Below are 20,896 nucleotides of genomic sequence, written 5' to 3'. Positions count from 1 at the left end.
TGCAGAAATCAGACTTCTCAAACATCCCTTGCTCTCCACACCGTTTCTCTTACATCAATGAGTTTTACGTTCTGCCATGATATTGTGCGACTGTTGCTGTGTGCTTGCCTGTGAGTCCATTGCTATCTGCAAGGAACCTTTGATATCAAGAAGTATCCCAAGCTGTTTGCAATCTGTGTGCATTTCTGTATGATTGTTACTGCGGTGCTTATTCAAAACTTAAGAACTGCTGTTGTGAAATTCTCCTGGGATGGGTGTAATTAAGAAACAGGACACAGGTGGCTTCTGATAGCGAGACGAACCAATCAAAAGCTAAAGTCTGGAGTGGGGAGGAGAAGTGGATATGCTCAACCTAGGGGCTCAGAACAGTTCTTCATTGGTGGGTGCTTGTTGGCTGGGGGATTGGCCTGTCTGCAGAGAAAGTGGAAGTATCCAGGCACTATTGCCCAAGAGGCTGTTTGGAAATATCCATGGCGTGAGCTTGAATTTCCTCCTGTAATTGGGAACAGATACTCTGTTAAGTTGCTCCTTACTTGCAAAGGGTGCTGGATCTTGTGAATGGCCCCAGGAGTCCTTATTAAAGCAGGCAAAACTGAATCAGCAGAATACTGAATTCTTAAAGAGCCAGGTCTCCCTGCTCAGGCAATTCTATGGACACCCTTTTCTAACAATCCCCTTCCTTGCGCGTATCATTTTAAAAGCATATTGCATTTCCATACTTCGCTTACTGAAAACATCCCTCTTGCTACTTAGCATAGGAGGCACTAATGGTGCAATCTTTTATGCGTATGCACCCAGAAATAAGTCCTATAGTCTTCACACTCTAGTACAGGGGTAGCCAAAGTGGTACCCTCCATGTATTTTGTTGGACTACAACGCCCATCATCCCTCCCCATTGACCATGCTGCCTGAGGCTTATGGGAATTTGTACTCCAACATCTGGAGGGCACCTGTGAGCTATCCAAGCCCTAAGTAAGTGTGTCAGGACTGCAGTCTGATTCTGGGAGGCTGCTGCTGCTACCAATGACAAGCTGGGCTTTGGACCTTCAGAACTCGCTCCACTTGGTCCTGTAGGCCTGCCCTGCAGTACTGAACTCACGCTCCCATTTCCTTAATCATCACAGAGAAAAACAAAATTAAGGCTATTTCACACTTACCTGGGAGTGTGTTATTTAACTCAGTGTGGCTTAACATCTCAGTAGACATGTCTAGGATTGCCCCGCACAGTTGCCTATTTCAGCCAGAGGTGAAAACTAAATTCCGAGTCCTCAAATGCATTAGAAGCATTACATCGGCTTCAAAGGTGGAAAGAAGCATCGATCCAGACTAGGGAAGAATGGCAAGCCAAACTGCTGGATTATGCCAAAGTGGCTAAACTAACTGGGAGACTCAGAAATCAAGAAGATAAAGACTTCAAAAAAGAATGGGGGAAATTTATAGCCTATCTAGGAGACCATTTTGTAAACAAATTAAAAGATTAGATGGACTTTAAAAATCACTTGTAAAAGAAACCAAGTTTATGGATAATTAAGAAAAATGAAAATTATGGAAACTGCATCGATGTGTAGACTTGGAACAATAGTTATTAGGATCCATGTAAGGGATGGGAGAAGTCAAGAGATTAAGAGAAAGGATTATATAAATTTGTTGCAGAATTGTATTTGTAAAAATCAATAAAAATATTTTTTTTAATTAAAAAAGCATTACAACAGCTTCTTTCCTCAGTCCTTGTTTTCTACAAGAAAGAAAACCCCACTGGGCCATTTTTCTATTCCAGGGGCTCCTCCGGATTACCTATTTATTGTGCATACACCCCAATTTATTTTCACAAAATTTGTGGGAAGATGATATATCCACTGGCTTTTGTTCTGATGGCAGACATTACACGGCATCACATCAAGCAATTGTTATCACACTTTTCTTTTCTTTCTTTTTTTTGTTTTTTGTTTTTTTGGAAGCAGGTTTTCCACAGAGGAGCACCAGATCTACTTTAATTGCACAACTTGTGTACAACACGCTGGAGGAATGCTTAGTTAGTACTTCAGGCTGATTAGAGAAGGCAGACAGGACAAGGAGTGCAGTATTGAACTGCTAATGAGGAGAACTAGGCCGGAGATGGGGATCCTGTGGCCCTCCAGATGTTGTTGGACTACAGCTCCCATCATCCCTGAACCATACTGGCTGGGGCTGATGGGAATTGTAGTGTGGCAACATCTGGAGGGCCACAGGTTCCCTACCACTGAAAGAAGTAAAGACCTCTGGAAAACAATGTATGGTAGCAGGATGATAAGGCAATGGCTGCATGCACCCTGGCCTATACCTTCAAAGCACGTTCAAAATGCAGCCTTCCCCTCAAAGAATTCTGGGCACTGTAGTTTACCCCTCACAGGGTTAGAATTCCCAGCAACCCTCAACAAAATACAATGCCCAGAATTCTTTGAGGGAAATGGTGTGCTTCAAATGTTCTTTAAATAGTATAATGTACACATAGCCAGTGTTTGTGTGCTGGCTGTCATTCATCGGTGCCAGGGCATCCAAGAAAAGAGGAAAAGAAGAACTACAGCTTGGCTCTTTGTTCTCTCCCACATCTACGCAAATGTGTGGTGATTTTTCAGCCAAGGAAAAAAGGGATCACGTGACAGGAGGGACTTGATATTTGCATGTTCCTCTGTGCAACGCATTGTTGCACTTTCAAGAGGACTGATTAAAATCAACAGGCTGCTTTCCATCTATATCTATAAGAGCTGGAAAATATTCCGCAGCTACTCTGAATGGTGTGGGGTTCAATCTCCCATTATTTACCTGTGGTTCACTTAAACGATCTGGATCACTATGTCACCAGTGTGGCTTTCAATATTCTGTTCCTTAAATATTAATCAAAACCATTAGCTCTCAAATGAATGGAAATTGCATGCATGCAGGGCTCATAAGTTCTTTGGAAGATATGGGAATCTAGACATCAATGGTATATTTATATTTGGCCCATGCATACTCTATTAGCCGGCATAATGACTTAATAATAGGCAACTTGTTGTACTAGCATTAAAACAGCATCCAATATAATTCCTCTGAACAGAAAAGATAGGTAGGCAGATGGCAGTTCCCAAATATATTACAGTGGAATAACTGACAGCAAGCAATCGGCATAAACCCCACAAGGCATTTATATGAGCCAATTCCGGGTTTCAGGTTTTCTCCTATACTTCTGACAAAGTAACCCTGACAAATTCAGAGTTTACATGTCTAAGAATTGCCACCTCTAACAGTGAGTTCCCAAAAGGTATAAATTTAATCCCTGGGAAACCGACCATGGCCAAAGACAGAACACAAAGATTGTGTGACTCAGGCCTGCAAACAGCTTCTGAGGCAAATTAGAGCAATTAGGTTTTTCCTGCCTCTGTTTTGGAGGACATTCCCCATCTGCAGAGTGTTGCCATCATAACCCCCCCCCCTGCCTGTAGACTCCCAACAGGGTACATTACTCCCAAGAGCTCCACAGGACTTTGTATGAGAGAAGCTCACAAAGCCCTGAAATGTAGGCCAGTTTTATCTACATACATGGATGGTTGAGTCAATAATGGCTGATTTAAGCCACTCATGCAGAGATGGGGGACCTGTGGCCCTCCAGCTGTTGCTGGGACTACAACATCTACCATCCCTAAATAACAAGGTTTCAGACACAAAATCTCTGCCAGTCTTACATGGAGATGCTGTGCATTGAACTTGGACTTCTGCATGCAAGGCAGATGTTCTGCCGCTGAGATACAAACTTTCCCCTAAAGAGAAAGCTAACTGCTTCTTTGACCTCCTCACCCCGTACCCCCAGCATGTCCTAATATCTGCCTCCACCACTCTCTTTTATTCCTGTACCATGTGAGTGTATCCGTTTCGGCATATTAAAGTTATGCCCGTGTAAGAGATTTAGCAGCAATCCTATCCTCATTCAGCTCATGTAACTCAGAACTGCACTGATAATTCCCAAATTCTCCAGCTTAATTGGACTATAGATCAGATTATTTGATGGCCAGTCATGGATGTCAGTTTGCAGTCTTCCTTGTTCTCAGCTTCACAAATTCCCATTTTGACATAATCATCCAGAGTCAACATGCACATTTTACATTGCTACCAAATCCCAGGAACCCTGTATTTGGGGACAGCATTTTTCTGGGTGTGCATTAAGGCAAGAAACTTTTCTTCTGCCCAAAGCTGCATTGCCTCAAGGGTAACCTGTCAGCAGGATTGAATCAGTAGTGGGTGGCTTAAGGCAATGCCTGGCCAGAGTCTTGCACTTGACAAAGGAATGCTAATAGCCCAGGAGAGTCTCTCTGTAGGAGCTAATTTTTAGACAATTGTTTCTTGATACAGAGAGCTTGCAGCATCCTGAATTACAGAGAAACCTCAGATTCTGGGAGGTGACATACTCACCTACCCAGTAAAGGCTAATTGTGTGCATGTGTGTTTGTGCATGCAGATGTAAGGCAGACCCTCCAAGTGTCCCTATTTCCCAAGGACAGTCCCAGATTTAAAGAACCCATCATGGTTTCTGATTTGACCCCCAGAATGTCCCGCTTTTCCTTAGGGCATCCCTATTTTTTTTTGGAGAAATGTTGGAGGCTATGGAGTTATGCGACCCTCAGTTGAGGAGATAACTATAAAACCTTTAGAAGATATTGGAAGACAGCCCTGTATAGGGAAGCTGTTTTTAATGTTTAATGTTTTTTTATGTGTTGGAATCTGCCCAGAGTGGCTGGGGCAACCCAGCCAGATGAACAAGGTATAAAGAATAAAGTTATTATTATTGAATTGGACATTCCTATTTTCATCAGAGAAATGCTGGAGGGTATGGTAAGGGAACAGAAGCGAAAACTGCAGCTTGAGGCCAAGTGAAACTGGGAGAGATACACAGAGAGGGATGAGCTGATTTAGAGGTTCTGTAAGGTAACAGGATATGGGAATGAAGTGCTGCTGCCTCTCTCTGAAGAGAATTTGTTGCTGGAGTGTTAAGCTGTCTGCCTTAGCCTATGCTCAACCTGCATATATTTGTAAATAAAGTCATACAAATCCAGATCATGGTATATGTTGCCTCCCCTTCAGGAACTCCACATTAATCATAGTAGTGGTGCACACCAAATGTTTTTTGTGTGCTTGTATTTTTAAAAAAGTTTTTTAAAAAACTGCTTTAAACTGTATTTTAAATTGTTGCAACCTGCCCTGGAGTGGGACACGGGTGGCGCTGTGGGTTAAACCACAGAGCCTAGGGCTTGCTGATCAGAAGGTCGGCGGTTCGAATCATGACAGGGTGAGCTCCCGTTGCTTGGTCCCAGATCCTGCCCACCTAGCAGTTCGAAAGCACATCAAAGTGCAAGTAGATAAATAGGTACCGCTCCGGTAGGAAGGTAAACAGCATTTCTGTGCGCTGTTCTGGTTTGCCAGAAGCGGCTTAGTCATGCTGGCCACATGACCTGGAAGCTGTGTGCCAGCTTCCTCGGCCAGTAAAGCAAGATGAGCACCGCAACCCCAGAGTTGTCCACGACTGGACCTAACGGTCAGGGGTCCCTTTACCTTTACCTTTAACCTGCCCTGGAGCCGTAGGGTGGGTGATAAATTAAAATCCTCCTCCTATTTTTCTGGGCAGCGCTGGTGCAGAATCCCAGCCCTTCTTAGGACTGACACCAAGCCCAAGATAGAAAAATCCAGGTCATTGCACACAGACTCGTGTAGGATTGTGGCACTGTCACAGTCTCCCTGCAGGACAAATACAAACATTTCCACACAGTTCCATTATTACATACAGTATAGCTCTCTCGGTAATTTTGTCTTCTCCCACTACAAGAATATAGAGTTGTAAAATTGAACACATGAAGCCACCTTTGGTAAGCAGAAAGTAACATACAGTGCTAACCACAACCTTTGGTTGAACTTCATTACATTATTCAGAATTTTATTTTTATCACCGATTCATGCGGTTCAGTCAGGTTTTTCAGCTGCAAACTGCAGTTTCTCCTGGAAGAGGAAGAAAGGGAGATGCTAGGAGGGAACGTACAATCTAACCTGCAGTTGTTCAAATGTCTTAAGACATATGCACTTCCTCATATTCTCAAGGTGGTTTACAAAATGAAGAATACAATTAAGATGGAAAAGAAAAAAGAAAAACCCACAATGAACTAAAAGGTCACAAAATAATGTTCTAACTTTACATAGGTGTTGACACGATTTTACCGCCATCTTTTAAAATGCTAGGGGAGGTGTTGCAAGGGAGAGAACAGCTGATCAATAGTAAGGTATCCTTTAATTGGAAAGGGCTATTGCTCTGCAGTAGAGAAGATACTGACCACCAGATAGTCCAGCTTGGTATATGTTCTGATTTGCTTTGACTAATGCAGTGGTTCCCAACCTTTTTTTGGCAATGCCCCACCTAAGCATCTCTAAACTCCCAATCCCCACCTCTATGACATATAATTCTTATTATTCAAAAAGTGAACTCCTATTCACATGGAGGAAGCCTAAAAGGCCATTATCTGTTAATAACTCATTATGGAATTGCACCCCTTAAAAATCAAATTGCCCCCCTGTGGGGTGCGTGCCCCATGTTGGGAACCACGGGACTAATGGTTAGGCATTTATGTATTTATTCAGTAACTATATAGGCCACCCTTTAGTATGAACTTACAAGGCATTATCTAACTTAGAGTAAATTAAACAAAATACAATAAAACTCAAATGCAACACAAATGACACAACAGTAAAAAGCAGCACCCATAAAATCACCAGAATCAATAAAACTGAGTAGAGCCATAGTCCCATTCTTCTCCATTCTACACAATAACATCAATGTAGCTGACAACACAGTGAGATATCCCATCTCATCTCACCTGACCTATATAAGTGCCACCCTGGAAGCATTCGTTCCTGGTTTCCTGCTGCACACTGCCCAAGATCCTAACATTAAGTCCCACCAGATGAAGTTGGCATCAGAAGTTCCCATTTGATTGGGCCACATGCTTAGAGTTTGTTCCCAGTTTGCTCGTGAAACATAAGCCCTTCAGTCAGTGGCGTAGCAAGGTGGGGTCGTTGAGAGCGGCACACCCCTGGTTCCAGCCTGTAGGGGGGGTGACACTTGACACCACCCCCCAGCGACTCCCAAGCCGCTGCCCGGCACCACTTCCATGCAGCGGCTGCTTGCGTGCTGCAGCCTTGCGAGTTGTCGTGTGAGCAGCCGTCGCACAGATGGGCTGCTGCAGCCTGTCCATGTTGTGGCTGCTTGAGCCCGGCATCCCGCACAGACTGCGCATGTGTGCACTTTCTCAGGTCCATCCCGGATGCCGGGTGTGAGCAGCTGCCACTCGGATGGGCTGAGGCAGCCCGTCGTGTGGCTGCTTGTGCCTGGCAGCCTTGCAAGTTGCCATGCGAGCAGCTGCTTGCGCCCGGCTGCCTAGACAGACTGCGCTCCGTAGCGTGCATGCGTCATGACGCACACACACTATGGAGCGGCATGGTGCCCCCCCGGGGGGTGCCCCCACATTTGCCACTCCGGGCAGCAAAGCAGCTCCATTCGCCACTGCCTTCAGTGTGCTCTGCTTACCTACCATTCTTGCAAGCTCATTTGCACTGTAATAGGCAAGAGCTTAACATCAGTTGTCCCTGAGCATTTGCACTTCAGTTAAAACAGAGGATCCATCAACCTTTTGTGTTGATCACAGCCATGAATGTGATTCTCCAGACCAAACTAGGCAATCCATTGAAGGTATCCGACCCAACTGCATGTTTTACATAAAAAGTGAATGAAAAGTTGCTGGAAATCGAGCAGGAACTTGCACTTAAATAAAATGCATGCACCAGAATATATAGCATACAGTGGAACCTAGCAGCAGTATTTCCATTAGGCCAATTCCCAGAGTACAAGCGTGTTCTTTTAATCCTAGAGTTTCTTTGGCACTGGGTATAAAGCTGCTGAACCTTAATTCCTTAGTCCTGGGAGCTGCATTGGCAGTTTCACTGCAGGGTTGAGCCAGCTTTGTGATATCAAATCATTATAAGTATTCCTTTCCCAGTTATGCTCCAGTTTGAGCACTTTCTTCACTGGTACCAAGACACTAGAAGTTATAACCCATTTACAACAAATACACAAAGCACAGAAAAATGGCAAGTCTAATGCAGGCTAATGGGGCCTCCATACTGAAGAACTTGCAAGTGGCAGGTAGATTCAGTTGTGCTCCTGACAGTCACTGCATTGATCCCCATAGGAAACACTGCTTGTCCAAATTGGCTAGCTATATTAGTGCATCAGTTATACCACTGACCTACTACCTGGGAACCATGCATTGTGCAATGGACAGCACAGAGGAAGATGAGGCTCTGGATCTGTTTGTGGGGGAAGAACTGCTAAGACCTTCAGGATCATCTGCCTGGAGGACACAACTTACCACTCTCCTCTAATTCAGTGCCCATCTCTCCAGGCCCAGAGAACCTGAAGATTGCAAAATAAGACGAGGACCCTTTAATAACCAACACCTCCAGAGGAGGTGGGTCTCACTACATGAGAAATCCAGTCAACTCATATAAGGCTCCAGCTACATCTAGGTGCTTACAGAGATAACAGTTTGCACAGCTTCAAAGACAATAATTTGTATAGACAGGAGTACATTATGGGACTTTGTGAGCTCTCCAAGGTCCTGCACGTACCTTGAATTCCTGCCAACATAGAGCAGACACTTCTAGGCTTCCCCTGTGAGCCATGAGCTGTCACAGGACAGTAATAGTGGCAACAATCTCTTGGTGACTGTAGATACTTCCTGTACTACTTCCTGTTTGGGCATTGCCACTGCTGGGGAAACTTGCCTTCTAAAAGTGTGTCAAGTCCCACTTGCTCTCCGAAATGAGGCATTTCACTCAGCTGTTTTGTGGGCTTTGCAGAAATGCAAAAATGTTAACAAGGAGCCTACAGCATATTCACATCAAGTTTCCCCTTTTTTTACATCTCACTTCTCCATACAAAGCACTCCTCAGCATAGGAGCTAGTTAAACCAGGAGCAGAAGCTACACCTGCATGAGTTTAAAAAAAGGAATACTCCATTAATTATTAAATGTGAAAGCAATTTGAAGAGGGTGAGGAGGACAGAGAAACTTAGAAAAGCCTTTCCCAACTCATATTTTCCTTCACTCAGTTTGAAACCTCCCCTACTCCCCTTAATAGGATCCCAGGGACAACCACCACTATTGAAGGGACAATGAACTGGTGCCCAATACTAAGGAAATATTCCTAGGAGCAAATCAATTGAAACCAGGTTCTTGCAGTTCATAATCTGTTTACCAAATTGAGTATTATGAAGGATTTGCTGATGACTCATGATATTTCCACATTTCATTTGCCTGAAGAGCATGAAACAGGGTTTGCTCGCTTTGTTAATTTTTCTAAAAGTCTCCTCCTCCTCCTCCTAACCTAAAGTCACCTCTATGCTGGTCTATCCTGCTTTCTCTGACTCTGGCACTTGTTGAGTAGATGAACATAATCCAGGGTGGGGAACCTGTGGCCTTCCAGATATTGATGGACTACAGCTCCCATCATTCCCGACCAGTGGCTATCCTGGCTGGGGCTGATGGGAGCTGGAGTCCGATAATATATGGAAGGGCCATGTGTTCCTCATTCCTGCAAGAAGGTCCCGCGTTTCCTTATTTCCACCTTGCTTGTCTTCAAAAGACATTGGGTAGTTAGAAACATACCAAAGCAGCTGTTGCCATTCTCCGTATAGTGCCCCTTTATATTCCAATTATAGGAGTGACTTCTACTTTAACTCTCTTTCCATGGTGGTGGTAGCATTTTTCTTTCACAAGCAACTGTTACCACTTGCACAAGTCATATGGGAACCTTCAGGAAGCCCTACCGGTTAGGGCAGTGCCTTCTACTTGAGTGAGATCGAAATACAAAAGTGGTTCCCAGTGTGACTAACATTTTGGGTCACCCGGAAGACAATTTGGAGACATGACAATTGTAAAGAAAACAATCAGCTGCATAGTTCTCACCTACAACTGGGCTGCACCACTACAGGCTTACAACATGACTGAAGACTCTTCTATACAAAACAACAGCAACACCCTCCACACAGGAAATGATGTCAGGAAGAATTATAGTCTAGCGCTCTCCCTAACATCATTGCCATACTTATCATGTTAATATGTGGACGGCTTTCTTTATTCATTTTTGTATCTAGAATGGAACATTCAAATCATGTGGGCCTCCACCTGCAATTTGAAGTGGTACAGTCCGGACACAGGCTTACCTTCTCTGTGAGGGTCTGATCCCATATGACACCTGTGACTGTATCTCTCGCATTTTTTCACTGTTAAATTCAGCTGCAGGAGAACTAGATTTGTACTGGGCTGTTGGTTGTAGCACTGGGTGAACATTTTTAACAATTCTCCCCCCCTCCTGTGCCATTTCCCTGATATGAATTGCCTGCCCCCAGAGCTAATATTTGCTCCATCCGGGGAAGTGTGTGTGGGGGGGTGGTACCTGTAATTCTACCTCTCCTATCAGCAAATTGGGGCAGGGGGGTTAATGAGTCAAGATGGAAAATCATTGAAAAGGGGGGGGGAGTAGTTCTAGTCTAAATACCACCCTCACACAGGTGGCTTCATTTAGCATTTAAAAATATATATATCACAGGAGATCTGATCAAGGGTTTCCCAATGTCACTTCTAGTTGGCCCAGAGAACTAGGCCAACATTACAATGAGCTGACAGCTAGACTGCCGGTGCTCCATTGACTTCATCAGAAGGCAGGGGCACGATAAACGAAGCCTTAAAAGTTTGGTTCTCCTGTAATTGGTCTGACAAGCTTCTGACAAGGTGCAGGCTTCAATAACCCATTTATATCAAGACTTATAGGGCTGATGTAGCCACAAGAGGGAAGATGAGCCAGACAATGAAAGGAAGCAACTGAATTTCAAGACAACAACCAGTTTTCAGAGAATTCCAGGTCGTTAAACATACGCATGCACACTGGGGTTTGACTTCAGCTGGTATACAAGAGCCCCAGCATCTCCTTGATTATAATAACATTGAAAAGCTCTCGAAAGGAATAATTAAAAAGTGTCTAAACCTTGCTTCTATTTCTTTCAAACAAAGGATTTAGCTGAACTGATGCTTCTGTCCTAAAGGCAGACCAACCCAAGGAAAGAACATGTCACACAGCAAACAAGTTATCACCTAAATTTTAAAGCATGTAATTGTCAAGGAAGCAGACAACACCACAGGAACACACACACACACACACACACACTAATAGTGGGTTGCATCCCATTAAGTTTTTTCTTAGCGTAGACCCACTGAAATTAATAGACCTAAGATAGTCATGTTAATTAATTTCAATGGGTTTATTCTGAGTAGAACTAACATGAGATACAACCCAGTATTTTCACACATCACAGAACTTTCCCAACACTGGACGTCATGAGCCAATATTTTAAATATCTAAAACTCAGTAAAATATTATAGAAATTGTGTGTGTACACCCACCCACCCTGTCATTCTGGCTGCCTGGGGCTGATGGGAGCTGGAAGGGTGCAGGTGTTCCACCCTGCCATAAGCCATCACTCATTACTAATGAAAATCCAAGGAAACTGAAGTCACCAGGGATATCACCATGGAGCGTGCTGCATGCAAAAACAGGTCCACCACAGGGCCTTCCAAATCGGCTGTTGCTTCTGTCCAGCCAGGCACTGTAGCAGTACCACTTAGAACCAGGAACCATGGGCATCAGGCATGCATGATGCTGATGTGGCAACAAATTCCTACACCAGCCGCAATAGCCTCCTCGACATCCATGGCAATCTTATTAGAAGCTGCAAGTTTGCTTGCCTGGAATTTTGATTTATTTATTTTTATCACCACCCGGGGGCAAGGGAAACAAGGCAGCCTGGCAATCCACCTGGCTCACAAACACCCAAACCACAGAGAGCATTTAAAGATTCAACCCCAGCATCAATCCATCCCAAGAGCTAAACTTATGGAAGCAACAGCCACACACCTTAGATACATAGGACTGGATGATGGGAATAGGTACAAATGGATGCATTTGGAAGCAAGAACTTAATACTGACCAAGAACCCTGCATGGCTGAAATATGCAGCCGTCAAACCCATTAAGTTGAGTTAATAGACGTGAGGCCTTATTAAATTCAGGAACTATTAGAGTCGTAAGGAATAAGTGGCTTGAGGACTGCAGGTTATTATTGCTGGAGAGAGAGACTACAGAAAGATACAGAACACAAGGATGACAGAGACACAGCAATCCTGTTATCCAGAATAGAAGCTGCCCAGGCACTATAGGAGATGGCTTCCACCCAAAAAACTCTGGTTGCAGGGTGGAACCATATAGTTCACATGACAGGTTTCCAAAAACTCCCCTTAACGTCCGTTTTAGACGACACACCCTATTATTCTTTAAATTCAATTATTGTTTGTATCTCCTCTTCAAATTATCCTAATTAGTCCTTGGAAATAAACAAGGGGCCTAACTAACAGTTGCTGTTCAACAGCTGTGTTGTGTCAACAACACAGTAGACAAAAACAGATCCATTCCCTGTAATTTGCTGGCAAATTGGAAGTTTCTTGCAGTGCTGTTCTTCATGGGGTTCTATAAATAAGCCACAGCCTGGCATTAATGTCCCATCACGTTCAGGACTCGTTCTCGCCATCTTTTGGGCTCTCCAAACATTGCAGATATTTACTTGGATAGTTCAAGAGGGAGCTCGGTGGAGCTGCTATATGAAAATATGCAAGTTTAGGACCAGAGTCCTTTAAAAAAAAAAAGGCAGTGCACAAATCATGGTTTAGCTTCCACAGCTGATTTCCATATGATGGATCTGGTTTAAACTTCCCTCCCCTATAAAAGTGTGTGCAATTGCAATGAATTTACATGCAGCACCAAATTCTCCGTCCCCTCTCCTATCTCTTTTACTTGCTCTCCTTAAGAACTCTACAGTTTTTCGGGGGGGGGGGTTTAACCATAAGAAGATCCCTGCTGGATCAGACCAAAGATCAATCTTGTCCAAAATTCTGTTCCCACAGTGGCCAACCAGATGCCTCTGGGAAGCTCACAAGCAGGATGTGAAACACTTCCTGTCCCATACATTCAACTTCAAAAGCACCATGCATTAACGATAAAGATCACATTGAATAAACCTCCATCCCTCTCCTTTGTACCGTAGCGTTCTGTCTCCTTGGTGTTGTTTCATGCAGTGCTTCTAATTTTAACTCTTGTTCATCTCTCTGCTCTGCCCTACGTCCTACAACTACCCCTCCACAAACACAGAACACATCTGTACCTTGTGCAGAAGGTCCTCGTTGTAGTAAGTGCTGCTTTGGATGCCAGTCCCACTGGCACGCATCCCCGAGTAGTCATAAGGGCTGCCAGCCCCGCTCTGATATCCCCAGTACGTCTCCATTTCTCTTCTCCAGGCTAATTTTATTGCGTCAATGCTAAAAGCGCCGGCTCCGGGCCAGACCTCAATGCAGCAAGCGAGCGCAGCAGTTCTCCGGACTCAAGCCTGCTACATTTTCCTCCTCTCCTGGAGAAGGAAAAGGTGCGAAAGAAACGCATCTAAAGAGAGCTCGCCCTGAAGTGAAGCTAGGTTAAAGGTACGGGAGGCGGCGGCGTGCGGGAGGGAGGGAAGGTGGCGGTTGTTGACGATCTGGGTTTCTTGGGACTTCAAAGTGCTGAGCAAGCGAGAACCTTGCAGCTTTTACTGATCCATAAAGCTGCAGCGCCTGGACAGGGTTTCAGCACCAAGGATAGCTCCGGCGGCACCAGAAGACCGGAAACTCCTCGGCCAAGGAGCACCACGGAGACCTCTCCACCGCACCCGCTCTAAGCTCTGCTTTCATGTCACAAATCAGCACCAAGGACAGCACCCGCAACACCTGGGAGACTAAGTCGTCAACTACGTCCACAGCGAGCCCCACCCAACAGATTTTAATGCATTGTAATAAAGGTTTTTGACGTCGCCCCTTTAAGTGTCCAAACTTGAATAAACATTCCGCTTTTCCTCTTACATGACACTGCCCCCTGGTTCCTTTTCCGGCACTACCAGCAACTTTCAAACTTATCACTGCGGATTTCAGAGGAAACCAAAGGAGTGAATGTGTTTGAGAACGTCCAGCTACAGTGTTCGCTCATATATGGTGTAAAATCTGGCAAGATCAACCCCTTCGCCCCCAGCAGCTTTCAATATCCTTCTTTCCTCCAGATGCGGGCAGTCTCTTTACCGCTGTCAGATGTTCATGGGAGCTGATTTTATTATTGATGCAAACAGAGCCACACAAGTTCGGAAAGGAAGATGTAGCACAGATTCCTAAATAAAAGTGAGCTGCCGGAGGCAATCATTATTCGCTGAGAAAGTGCTTGGAGCTTTTGCTCCAGTTTGCCTTTGGTTTGGATTTCAAAGGGGTGGGGGGTGGGGAGGTAGAGTCTTACTTGAGCGATTCCGTTTAGATACCAGAAACAGAGGCCAGTGGATATTAAGAGACGTTTAATCAGGCATTCCATCTTTAAATACACAACCAATAATATGGATGCTTTTTCTTTTTAATTGTGCAGAAATGCCAGGCAAATTCAGGAACTGTTCCGAAGAACCTGAAGCAAAATTGATCGCCACAATTATTATTAAGCACAATGCAAAAAGCAACAATTTCCCAAACTTTGTTTAACTGGGAAATTCCAAGACAGTGATTGACAGTTGTTGCCCTCAGATCTCTGCCTGAGTAAGGAGCGAAACTCCCAAGAAAAGGGAATGACTGACTAGGTAATGCTGAGAGACAGTGTGGTGTAGTGGCCAAAGTGTTGGACAGGGACTGGGGAGAGCAAAGTTCAAATGCCAGTCTGACCATGAACCTTGGGCCACTTCTTGTCTCTCAGCCTTCCTCTCAGGGTGGTTGTTAGGATAATATTAAGAAGGGGAAGGGCCATGCATGTGACCTTGAGCAACTTTGAGGAATGGTATGATAGAATTCTATTTATTTATTTATTTATTTATTTGTTGCATTTATATCCCACCTTTTTTTCCAAGTAGCTCAAGGTGGTGCAGCTGGTTCTCCCCCTCAATTTGCACCATAAAACTGTTTAAGGTAAGTTAGGCTGAGAGGAAGTGACTGGCCCCAGGTCACTCGGTGAGCTTCATGGCCAAGTGGGGATTTGATCCCTACTCTCCCAGGTCCTAGTCCAACACTCTAACCACTATACCACACTGGCTAAATGTAATAAAATAATAAATAAGATGTAAGATGCATTGAACAGGATATAGGTCATAAAAGCGGCTGCTCAAGTTTGGGAATACATAGTATGACAAGTAGATTTAGTTCCTCTTTAGAAGGTAAGGGTAACTATGCAAGTGGAATTGATTTCTGCGGTTAGTATTTCTTTTCCAAAATCTGGGCATGACTTAAGGCGGCAACTTTCTTTACACACAATTAGCTATTCTTCATAGTATGAAGAAGACAGAATGACCACATGATTGAGGTAACTGTGCCTATCCCTAAGGATATTTTGGTGCATCAAGCTATTTTTCTTTTTTTAAGGAACGTTGCTGAAAACAAATGTTCACTTCATCTATCCAGATCTTGGTTATCTTTCTCAAATTATGTTGTTAAATCACAGGGGTGCTCATGTCAGTTTACAGCCAAAGAGAATAGTTTATCCATATATCTGATCAGGAGGAAAATGTGAAAAGGGGAAGTTCCAGAGCTAGCCCTTTAAAAGGTCAATTTCCATTTAAATTAGATGGAATACTGAATATTTACAGAGCCCTTATAATACTTGTGTGTGTGTGTGTGTGTGTGTGTGCAAACATACAAGCAGAGCATATTGGAAGCAAGCAGTTTCTTATAGCAGAGAGCACAACCACTAATCATGTACAATTCCACCTGGCTTGCTGATGCTCAGATCAAAGTTTCTCTCTGGCCTCTGCAGGATTTCATTATGCTACCCAAGAGAGTGAAACAAAATGGGACGATCCTTTGTGCCATAGATTTGACAACACAGCCAGGATAAGCGTGGATTAGCTGTCTCAGGCAAAGGAGCCAACAATAGCGAGCCCCAAAGGACAGGTAAAAAAAAGGTAACGTCCAGTCAAAGGTGACTATGGGGCTGCGGCGCTCATCTCACTTTCAGGCTGAGGGAGCCGGCATTTTTCCACAGTCAGCTTTCCGGGCCATGTGGCCAGCATGACCAATCCACTTCTGTCGCAACGTGATGGAAACCAGAGTGCATGGAAATGCTGTTTACCTTCCCGCTGCATCTATCTATCTATCTACTTGCACTGGCGTGCTTTCGAACTGCTAGGTTGGCAGGAGCTGAGACAGAACAACGGGAGCTCACCCCGTCGTGGGGATTCGAACCGCCGACCTTCCAATCAGCAAGCCCAAGAGGCTCAGTGGTTTACACCACAGCACCACCCGCGTCCCTCCCAAAAGACAATGATGAGGTAAAGGCCTGCTGAAAACTAACCCTGGCCTGAGATCTTGCCAAGCCTACACACTGGGAAGTGTGTACAGTGAATGATAGCCTTCATTTTGGTCAGGCTGCACCCCTCTGGTTTTATATGGCCTGTGAAACTATGGAATAAATGCTCTGACTTTTTATTAGATCTACTGTAGAGCATCTAGAACAGCATGTCCTACTCAAGGTATGGACACACAGAGTTTTCTATTAGGGCACTCACGGAACTGATCTCTTTCCTAATTGTTGTTAGCATTGCTTGACCTTCAGACCAATGAAGTGCACTGAAAGGATATTTTTAGTCAACTGTGTGCCTCCAAGGGGTCTCCCTTATGGTAGATAGTTATGTCAGCTTTCCAGCTATGATGCTGGAACATTTGACAGGTTGGTATAGACCAAGGAGTTAAAAAACACACAGTATCTTACTGTTTTGTTTCAAAATGCAGCAGGGTCAAATTTATCAGAATACTAAAGAAGTAAACATTAAATGTGTGACTTTCTGGAATGTCTCTCCCTGGGAGACCTTTTCCCACCTGGACTAGGAGGGTGGGTCTGGACTGACTCCAGCTACAAAAGCTGAGATTGCTGAACAGACACTTGAGCTGGGGTCAGGGGCGTCGTAGGGTGGGGGCGGTGGGGGCGGGCCGCCCCTGGTGCCGCCCCTAGGCGGGTGTGTGCAGTGCTGCTGCTCCCGGGGTGACGGAGGGAGCGGCGGCGCGTCCCACCACTCCCATGCGCCGCCGCTCCCTCCGTCACCCCGGGAGCAGCAGCGCTGCACGGACGAGGCTCCCGAAGTGGCGGCCCGGCATACCCCAGGGGGCGGGGCGTCGCCGCGCGCGTGTGCGTCATGACGCACACGCAGCGATGCCCTGCCCCCGGGGATGCCGGGCCGCCGCTTTCCGGAGCCTCGGTGGGCGGCAAAGAGCCCCGAAGCCGCAGCCTGGCAGCCCTTTGCGCTATGGCTGCGGCTTCGGGGCTCTTTGTAGCCCGCCGATGCTCCCAAGCCCCCGCCCGGCATACCCCAGGGGCGGGGGCGTCGCTGCGCGCGCGTGCGTCATGACGCACACGCAGCGATGCCCCGCCCCCGGGGATGCCGGGCCGTCGCCGCGCGTGCGTCATGACGTCATGACGCACGCACGCGCCACGATGCCCCGCCCCCCAGGGGTGCCCCTTGGCTTCCCGCCCCGGGCAGCCGAGGGGCTAGGAACGCCCCTGGCTGGGGTGATATGGGGGGGGGTTGTTGCTGTTGTTTTTTGGGGGGGTATCTTTATTTTAGATCTTGTTATTTGTGTGGAAATTGTTCAGTTTAGTTGTGTATTTTTAATGCATTATTGTTTGACTACTTTTGTTATGTTGTAGTTATGCTTTTCATATTGTAAGCTGCCTTGAGCTTTGCTTGAACTGTGGAAAGGCAGCATACAAATTAAATTATGTATGCATGCAAATATGTATATATAAAAAACAACATTGCAGAGGTAGGTGTGACCTCTTCTGTGTACTCTCCAACTCCATAGCTGGTGCTGCTTCCATTCAACCTCCAGTTTCTATCACCTGGACCAATTTATTAAGCATATTATAATAGGAGATCACATTCTAGGATTGCCAACTTTAAACTGACCTTGCTCCTGTGTCTTCGCTAGTGAGCCAGCGTGCTGAAATTAATTCAGTGAAGCTGTCCCCATCACCTCACCTGCAAAAAGCATCACCTGCTAAATTTCTGCCTGTCAGATTTCTTTTAAAAACAGGCAATCCAATGAACTGGGTGTTGGAACTAGTGCGTGTTGTCTCAACTTGATGCCCTACAGATATTTTGGACGACATCTCCCACTAGCCCGATACTTATGGTCCAAAATATCCACAGGGCACCAAGTTGGCGAAGGCTGATTTGATGCAATGGTCTTTGCTCAAAACGTCTCCCCTCGTGAACATGTCCTGTACTTCTGTTCTGCCTTCTGCTTCTGGGAAACAGAGATTAGGCGGCCAAAGACCTTACGGTCTTACTTGAGGATGTAGAATTATTTCAGTTGCTTATTGACACAGACCTACATATCCTGCTTAGCTAGTCAGGCATCTGTACTAACATGAGTGCAGTTTCCCACATCCTCTTTTAAAACCAGTTATCTTGTGACAAAATACAAACTCTCTTCAGTTTCTAATTTGTTTTCGTGAACAAGGACTTAAAAGTGGAATGGCAAATGAGCCAACCGACGGGAACTGAGGCCACGTGAAATTAGCTCCTCGATCACACTTATTTTTCCATTACGTAAGACATGCCATTTTTCTGAAGGGACAGGACTTCATTGCACTTTCTTGCTGACTCTGGTACTTTGCAATAGCTACTATTAGGAGGATTGCAGGCAACGTAAGAAAACAGATCATTTCTACTTGCCCCATCTAAAGCACAGTTTTAGTTGTGCTGGTGAAGGTTGCCCTTCCTGTGGCTACTGAGAGTCAAAGAAGTTACGCTATACCAAAGGACAATCCTGTCTACGATGGAAAGGCGCTTTCCCTTTCAGGGCTTCTTTCGTATGGCAATTAACAGTCTCGGGGTGTGTACACACATCCTGCTTACTCTGCATTCGGTGCTTTGACTGCGGCTGTGGGAAGTGGTGCACCGCTGGTGTTAACCATAATTCACATCTGCCCTGCTGGGGTGTTTTTTTTTTTAATGAAATACTGCATTTTGGTGTGTGTGTCCCCCAACTAGCTTTGCTCTGAATTGAAACAAAGAGCAACCTAGCTGTGTTTTAAGTCAGTAACGAGTCAGCCCAAAATATATTGCTGCCCAAGATGAAGAGCAAGATGGCAGTACCCAACTTCATTTCGCACCTACAAGTCAATGCCTGGAAGCCGATTTTTACTTCAACACAGTTGATGGGACACCAGAGGGTGGCAGGCTAACTTTGATGGGCCCAGGGCAGACAGTGTGGGCAGGGCAGGCCTGTCATCCAACAGAGCCGAAAGCAAGGGAGTTCAAGGGGAATGGCAGGAAGGCTGCTGCTCTCTCACACACATTCCAATATTTGCCACCTGAGGCCACCCCCTTATTCTGCCTAATTGTAGAGCCGGCATTGTCTAATAATTTCAGCATGGCGTAAATTATTTATATACTGCCCTTTACCAAAACATCCCAGGGTGGTGAACAACACTGGTGTACATCCACATGACAATGGCAGCTGAAATGGCAGCTTGTGTGTTCTCATTGGCATGAGATGGGAAGTGGAACACAGACACACAAACAAACTATCCTGTGTAGTCTGCATGTAGTAAGTGCCTTTGAAAGCCTCCTGGCAAAACAGGCTTCACAATGCAGCATTCATAACGCAGCCTGCATGCACACAATTCCAAATCCGACAAGTGAATCTCCCTTACTGGAGTAGAGCAAATTATGTTTATGAGTGGTTTCTTTTTTAAAGTTATAGATTACCTTAGCATGAATTGATCTTTTTAAAAATTAAATCACACAGTACTGTAAGGCAAGGCTTAGGTTTATATTTTATTTATACACAGGGCTCTTTTCTAAGTCACCCCCCCCCATTCTCATGCATGCCAATTCCGAGAACCATTTCTACATCCGTGAACTTCTAGCTCAATGACTGTTCCTGGCCAAGTTAATTATGTCTGCCTTTTTTCTCCGCTCTCTCTCCAATGGCATAACTGCTTGGATCAGACGAGTGGTCTCAGCAGCGAATGTAGCACAAAGTAGTGAAAGGATGGTAAGCAAGCAGGGAAGAAGAAAGGCTCTATCATTTCCTAAGATTGAGCTGCTATTTTAGAGTCAGCTGTAAAACTCTCTTTCCATCAGGGGAAGATGTATGGAGATGACAAGCAGCAGAAACCTAACAACCAGCAACCGGAAATGAGAATTAAGGACTAGGGAGTCCCGTAAAATGCAAGGCTAGGAGGGCCTAACCATTTAATAACCAGCCTTGACGTTTCTGTTTAAACATAGATTTGATTGACACCAAGGAAACTAGCAGGCACACAGAGAGCCATTCTATGCATTACACAGAATGAGAAGATAGCATTCTGGGCTGGGCCACTTCAGGTGAAGGTTTTTAAAAATTATTTTTGAGATGAGAACACACCAAATGAAATTCTGTGCACAATGGAAGCCAGAACCTCAGGGAAGAAGATTTTGCACAGTCCTCTCCTTTATTTGCCAGTTTACTATGCGCTGTGAGCTCATGGGTGTAGTCAGGAGGGGCAGGGGGCAGCTGCTACCCAATGAATACAAATCTGAGGTTCTGCACCCCACCCCCCAACAAAAATCCTGGCTACGTCCATGTGTGAGCTTATGACACAGCTAATGTTCAAAACACCCTCACACCCACTTGCATTATGAAGTGGTACAGTCAGAATCCCATCACCCGTAGAACTATGATAAAATACAGACAATCCATTC

The 20,896-nt window shown here is 45.1% G+C and overlaps 1 protein-coding gene across 2 annotated transcripts in view; it reads right to left on the bottom strand.

Moving 5' to 3' along the window:
• The window catches only part of RAB37 (RAB37, member RAS oncogene family), a 64,383-nt gene extending 50,733 nt beyond the window's left edge, over nt 1–13,650 (bottom strand). Inside the window, exon 1 of one of the 2 annotated variants that reach the window (XM_033139241.1) lies at nt 13,325–13,650. In XM_033139241.1, the coding sequence (XP_032995132.1) occupies nt 13,325–13,444 (120 nt within the window). In that variant the 5' untranslated portion in view covers nt 13,445–13,650. The remainder of the gene's footprint in view (nt 1–13,324) is intronic. The other variant, XM_033139240.1, reaches the window with a different exon arrangement.
• Between the last annotated feature and the right edge of the window lie 7,246 nt (nt 13,651–20,896).

Source organism: Lacerta agilis, chromosome 2 (assembly GCF_009819535.1).
Source record: "Lacerta agilis isolate rLacAgi1 chromosome 2, rLacAgi1.pri, whole genome shotgun sequence".
Lineage (NCBI taxonomy): Eukaryota > Metazoa > Chordata > Lepidosauria > Squamata > Lacertidae > Lacerta > Lacerta agilis.
Note: the sequence above shows the minus strand (reverse complement) of the source record. Positions and strands in the feature narration are given on the sequence as shown.